Here is a 7,074-nt window from a genome sequence, read left to right as displayed (position 1 = left end):
TTTTGATGTCTCAGCCATACTGGATCAGGCTATTCTTCAATAGCCAGAACTGCCTAAATACAACTGAGTTTGCTAACCATCATCTTCTCTTCTGCTTTTCCAACTCCATCACAGCTCTCTCTTCCTGCAAATTCCTTGGCCAAATTACTTTCTCACCCCCCAAACAAGAGCTCTCTATCTATATATGTGGAGAAAAAACTCTTTGGATCAGATAACACATCATCATTTATTCTTCTTACCTTCCAAGTTGCTATCTTCCATATGCTGTGGCCATTACCAGAAGGACCTATAGATATTGACCTCTGCTGCCTTGCATGGCTTTTGTCAATTGAAGCTTGTACATAACACTTTTGCACATCTTCTCTAAAAGGTGTAGCTTAGGCTACCAGTCTCAGTTATACCTCTCCATGTGCAATATTCTCTAATGGTAACAATAGTAGTTGTGTCTTTGGGCAGAGTTAACCATGAACCAGCATGTTGGATAAACATTGCCTTGCTAAATTTACTTAGATATAAATACCATTGTAAATCAATGAGCTTGCTGTTGAGTAAGTGTACAAAAGATGTCAATCTTTGTGTGTTGGGCAGCCAAGTAGTTTCTTTTTCATCTAGCAGTTAGTTTTCACTGCATATTGGATTACCTTCTTGTTACTTCTAGGCTGAACCTCTTGGCCTCTAAGTTTTTCAGCTTAGCTAGGCCAAACGTTATGGGGCATGAGGCTAAACTAGGTGTCAGCCAAGATTTACATTCTATGATTCTATGAAATGCAAAATATTTGAGGAACCACAGAATAGAAAAAATGGAAGTCAGATGCTTCTTACAGTCCCAGTTGGCAACAGCCTACTAATTTGTAAGTTTTCCCATTTCAAAACATCTCCTTATCTTCAACTATTTCTTTCACTTCCTAATCCTCTTCAAGCTTGTATATCAAAAGCAGCCTTCCTCAAAAGCATCTCCAGATAGGTTGGGTTGTAATTTACAGAATTGTCAGTTAGCATAAGCCATCCTATTTTGTTAGAAGTTACAAATGGTTGTTCTTGAACTACTGAGAATTCCTCAGAATTCTTCTAGAACATGGGTATTAAACTGCTGGCCCATGCGGAAGCCACGCCCACCCCAACTCCGGCAATGAGAAAAAGGTCACGATACGTCGCGACACGTCACATGACGTGGCAAGTTTAACACCTGTGCTCTAGAATAATCTTTCCCAGACAACGGCCTTCAAAATATATTGACTTACATCTTTCATCATCCCAGACATTATGGCTAATTAGTGCAGATCACTTGATTCAAGAAAGCTGATCCTAGCAAATCTTCACTAATACTAATATAAGATTCACTGCCTGAATGTGTGTTAAAATGAAAACAAAATGCCAAATTCTGCCTCTGCCACCTAAAGAACTGGAAAGTTGGTTCATTCTTTGTTTAGATGTGCCCACTGGGCAATGCCATGGTTTGTTATTTTTCTTGAATAAACCAAAATTAGTGGAGTTCACATAATATTCTAAACCAAAACAAACAAAACACAGATTATCTTCATCTATAGGCAATCCACTCATATGTAGCAAGAGAAATCAAGTCTCCAATTTATTTAATGGTAAGTAAATAGGGGCCATAAATTTATTTTTCCAGTGTTGCAACATCAGTCATTTAGCTATAGTAAGGGCACAGAGAATATATTTTCGTTGTCTAGTTGTCCAAAAATTAAGTTCCAAAAATTAAATACATAATGGAAAAGATTATCCTCTGAAAATTTTAGCTTTTGTTGCAGTGATATTTATATAGTCCACTACTTTCCCCTAACACTAAATGAAGACATTGTAAAAACATATACTTTAAGGAGGATGTCCTTCCTACTGTGGGAAGGATTACATCTCCAACAAAGCACTGTCCTTAACAAACTTTTCTATATAGAGTCCAATAAATTCCATTCATCTCTTAACTTTTCCAATTTAGTATAGGAAAAAAGATTGTATCTATGTTTATTAGACATTCCATTCCATAGCTTTCTAACAGATACAATTATTTCCAGAGATACCAGGGTTCTATTGTATTTGGATCCTAATTTTGTCCATCCAACCAAAGATGCTATATATGTAATATATAATATATGAGATGCCCAAATCAGAAAATCAAAATCAATTATTCGCTTTGTAAGGCTAAGTTTAATCAAATATGGGACTCATTTATACAAAATACAGTAGGTTAAAAAAATAGTGTACATGTGTATTAGAAATGAATGTGTGTGTATGTATGTAAAATATATATTTGTGTGTTTATGTATGTTTGCATTAGATAATTATATAGAGTTATAGCTGTTTACTGGAACGTATACTTTATATTTTTTGTTGTATTTTTTCATTTATTTTAAACACTTAATTTAAATTTTTATTATGTATTTTGTATCTTTGGGTTTTTTATTATTTTAAAAAGCAATAAAAATATTTTTAAAATACAGAAGGTCCTAGCATGATGTATGAACCTGGTCTTTAAGGAATCAGTGTTGCTTCTACTACAAAAGGCTGCATGATCTGATAATATAAAACAAACTATCTGGATACAAACACAATTGCTGCATATAATGTGAATAAATTATTTCCATACTATTAAATTTGTAACTAAAGCAGACTGAGATTCAAAGAATTAAGTTCCTCAGTTACTCTCACAACTTAAAACAGAGATTATTAACTTATTCAAGTTTTTAAAGCTATAGCACTTAGAAGCTATACTGTCAAGCAATCTGGGTCACGGCTTTTAATAATCAAAGGTTTTCTCCATTTATATTTTAAAACTTCTTTCGACTCCATTTTGTCTCCTGCAGAATCCATTAAGGAAAGTCTTCTTAAACCACATGTTTCTCTTGGCCAATTAAGAGAGGCTGTTACAATCCAAGGAACAAAGAAAACCAAGCCTCACCTTATAAATAGTGATTGTCGATCTGTAGGATTGCTCCATCCTCAAATATTTTAAGACCCAAGAATCCCTTCTCCAGGAACGGAGATGTTTAAGAAGATATGCAGTCCTAAAGAATACTTATGAATCCAGCTCTCCGATTGCAGCTGAAAGACAGTTTTCCACAAGTGTGGGGCACAACGAAGATGCTGGCTTGCTTTGAAAAAGAAGAACACACTGCCAGAGAGTTTAATAATTAATTCTCATGTCGTGCTGTTGGAACTTGATCTTTAGGTGTAATCAGATATCAGGTAAGGCGGAATCTTATGACAGCTATGGAGGTCATATGATCTTCACCCTTAATTATGTATTGCAGTTTCCATATATAGTTCTTTGCGGAGCATTGTTCCATCAAACTATCTTGACTGAAATAATTATGATGAAGTTGAGCACTTTGAACAACTTATCTCCGGTTTGACTTCTGCCTAACCAGGTAATACACATACAGGCTGTAGCATTTTTCTGCTGCATCTTCATGACATGTTCTTTATTTCATCTTCAGTCCATGAGTGGAACAAGCTTGTTGCCCTTAATTGTTCCAGTGCTAAGTAATGTTTTCACTTATATTCTAATACCATCACTTAGGTGGCCATAGGTAGAAATATAAAGTTGGATATCATCAGCATACTGATGATATCTCACTCCATGGCTTCATGTAGATGTTAAACAGGAGTGAAAAGAGAGCCAAGCTCTGTGAAACTCCACAAACAGGGGCCATGTTTAGACTTTTCCCCCATCGATACTGACTGGAACCAGCCCCAAAGGAAGAGAACCAGCATAACATTATCTGCTTACTCCCAATCTCCAAAGAGACAATCCAGCAGGATACATTCATGAGATCAAAAGCCACTGAGTAGTCAAGAAAAGCAGAGATGGGAGCACAAACACCATCCCACTTCCATCAAATGTAATCAATGCCATTTTACCCAGGCTATAACCTCTACTGAAAGAAGACCAGATAATCCAGTTTCTCCAAGGTTTCTCGAGCTGCCATACGACCACCATCTTTCCAGCCTTCCTTATAAAGGGAAGGTTGGATACTAGTTGAAAATTGTTCAATATGGTTGGGTCCAGTGAGAGGTAAACAAACTATCACCTCTTTAAGGGACAGAGGAATCACCCCTCTCAAAGAATTCATCATCATCAGAACCTAGCCATACGTCACCTCCCAGGACATTTTAGCCAACTGACAGAGACATGGATTTAAAATACAGGTACCTGAGTTTGTAACCCCAAGAACCCTTGTCCTTGTCATTAGGACCGAAAGGATCAAACTCCTCCCAGATAACCAAGCCAGACTGAGCCTTGATCACCTCCATAGGACCTACAAGAGTTCAATTTGGAATGAATCTAAGTGACTTTACCTGATAGGTGCCTAGTGTATCCCCCACAGCAATTTTCCAAGTAAACCTCTGAGTCAGAAGGGCCAAATTTACATTAACCAAAGCCACAAAGTGGCTATCCACAGACATATTCCAAACAACCATAGAACCCACTTATAAAGGCCCACCACTATTAATTATTGAGTACTGATTGCCAGTGAAGTAAGGCAGCCTTTCATAAAATTGCTCCCCATCTGCACAAACATACAGCAACTGAAGGAAAAACCTTACTAAGGGGAAGGCCTAATTAGGCACAATTGGGTTGGCATTAGGTTTAGCAGATTTAATTAATGCAGCTAGATTGAGATTTTTACAGGAAGAGCATGCCACATTTGGCACAAAAGGGAACTATTTTATCCAATGACCAAGGAGAAAAAAATCAAGGATTTCTCTCTTTTAGATAAATACCATGCCTAGCCTAGTCATATAAAACATAGTGTCACATGTTACTTAGTCCCCTCTTCAGTTCCCATGTCATCAACGCATGATCAGTATTACTTCCAAATGAAAAGCAAGAACAACATATGCTTCTTTCTGTTTTAGTGATCTAAATAAAGCCCTGCTTTAATATTATGTAATATTAGCATAGCTACAGTGGCATGCAATTTTGTTAGATGTTAAATTCGTTCAAAATGGAAGAGGATCAACATCTTTAGCCCCTCTTGACTCTGACTCAGTCATGATCACACCTGGTAGGGTTTAGAAATATTCAGTCATACTGCTTGTAGCTAATGTAAAAAAATGTTTAAATCTGGTACTAAATGTTCCTTTCCAAAAGGCATCTTATTAAAAAATGTGGGGTCTTCTTTATTAATTTGGGCAGTGAAAGAATAAAATACATCTTGAGGTCTGTCAATTTTGTACTCAAGGTGGCAGACAGGGAGAGCTGCACACTTTAAAAAACGGAAACAAGAAGCGAAGCCATTATTTTACACATTACGTTGTACATAGCAAATCTATGTGTGTTTACTCTGTAGTAAGTTTTACTGAGTTGAATGGCTTGTATTCCCGGATTCATATGGACTGGTGATGCTATGCTTTGGATGGATCACTTCATCCAGCTTATTCTAGGTAAGATCAGCTAGAAATTTAGGAAAGGCAACATTAAGCAGTTTTTGCCTTCTGTTTGCAAAAAAAAAATAAATCAATAAAGTCTTTGTACTCCATTGCAAGCATAAGGAAACCCATCCATAGTTACTGTATAGTTCAGTGATGGCAAACCTTTTAGAGACCGAGTGCCCAAACTGCAACCCAAAACCCACTTATGCATCGTCGGGTGCTGAGTGGGTGTGGCCCATTGGGTGGGTGTGACCCATTGGGTGGGCGTGGCTGCAGTGGTAACGGCAGACTGGGTGGGACTAAAAAGTTCAATCAATCAATTCCAACTTTGCAAGATCTTTTTTTTCCCCCGCAAGAAGTTGAAATTGACTGATTGATTCAATCTTTTTTTTTTTTTGCACACGGCAGAGGCCTAAAGTGAAAAGGTTTTATAAAACCCAGCTGAAGGCCTAGGACTGGGGCGACGGCGCACGTGCCCACAGAGAGGGCTCTGAGTGCCGCCTCTGGCACCCGTGCCATAGGTTCGCCACCACTGGTATAGTTGGTTTCATTGAGTTCAAGGCTCCTTACCTCCTTTCAGGTACCATATTAATCAAACTGCCCTAATTTCCTTCCCAAATGTGGTTTCAGTGGATAGAGAAGCTTTGCCTTTACCCATGGAAGGGAATAGGAAGGCACATCAGTGACAGCTTTGTTCACTTTCAGCTACTTACTTTTGTGATTTGGACCTCCCACCCTCAATTTATTTACTTTCACCATCACCTCTTTTTATCATTCACTCACTGAATGCAAAAATGATACACATGCATCCATCCACTCACAGGGATTTATTTGGAGAAACCCCCCTCATCTTTCTTTAGGTTAAAAACAGCAATTCTCACACCACAAAATATTTAAAAATTCACTTACGTCATACAGAGTAGCCTTTCTCTGTCAGGTGACTTCCAGATATTGGCTAAGAATTCCCTAAAGTTGATCTTATGCAGTTTGAATTGCCAGTTTTTAAGAGTTTTTTTTTTTTTTAATAAGGTGCTCAATTTGCAATAAAATCAAGCAAAAATGCATCTGGACATTGGAGATTGCAATTTGTATTAGGACATCTTAAATGAAAAGAGTTAAGACAAAGAATGATCAGATTTCAGAAAATAGTGTTTTTATTTAATACTTGCTTTTGGGGGAAAAAGGACTTTTTAACGTCAACATAATTTTCATCTGAATTTGAAATAGCTTATGAAAATAATGGGAGAGTGAGGTATTTCCTGTTAGTTTCACCTCATCAGTTTTTCAACAATTCCAATGCATCCTATTAAGTCAGTTAAATCTTAGAAAAACAGTGCATTTTTGTTAAACAGTAGTACCTTAAATTTTTGGCCTAAACAAAACAGCAAATACAGCATTCATAAGTAGAAAAATTAATGCAATAAGGAAGAAAGAGTATGAGAAAACAGAAAAACCAACCATAAAAACATGGGCCCAAGTATTGACTTTGTCAATCAAATGTCTCCTCATTTGATCGGTGCCCATTCCTACATTTTTCATCCTTATTCAGAAATGTCTTTGTTTGAGAAGACTATTGTCCAAGCCTGCCCCCTGTAAGGAAGCCTGTCCTCCATTCCTCCAGGACTCTTTAGTGCCACTCATAGCAAAGTGACTTCTTTGGGGGTGGGAAGATTCAGAAAA

General features: G+C 37.3%; 1 protein-coding gene across 1 annotated transcript in view; it reads right to left on the bottom strand.

Moving 5' to 3' along the window:
- The window catches only part of BAIAP2L2 (BAI1 associated protein 2 like 2), a 25,377-nt gene extending 22,421 nt beyond the window's left edge, over positions 1 to 2,956 (bottom strand). Inside the window, exon 1 of the mRNA XM_029284400.1 lies at positions 2,918 to 2,956. Within this exon, the coding sequence (XP_029140233.1) occupies positions 2,918 to 2,956 (39 nt within the window). The remainder of the gene's footprint in view (positions 1 to 2,917) is intronic.
- Between the last annotated feature and the right edge of the window lie 4,118 nt (positions 2,957 to 7,074).

Source organism: Protobothrops mucrosquamatus, unplaced genomic scaffold, assembly GCF_001527695.2.
Source record: "Protobothrops mucrosquamatus isolate PMUCROS unplaced genomic scaffold, P.Mucros_1.0 scaffold569, whole genome shotgun sequence".
In the NCBI taxonomy this organism is placed as follows: Eukaryota; Metazoa; Chordata; class Lepidosauria; order Squamata; family Viperidae; genus Protobothrops; species Protobothrops mucrosquamatus.
The sequence above is the reverse complement of the archived record's forward strand: the minus strand, read 5'-3'. Positions and strand labels throughout refer to the sequence as shown.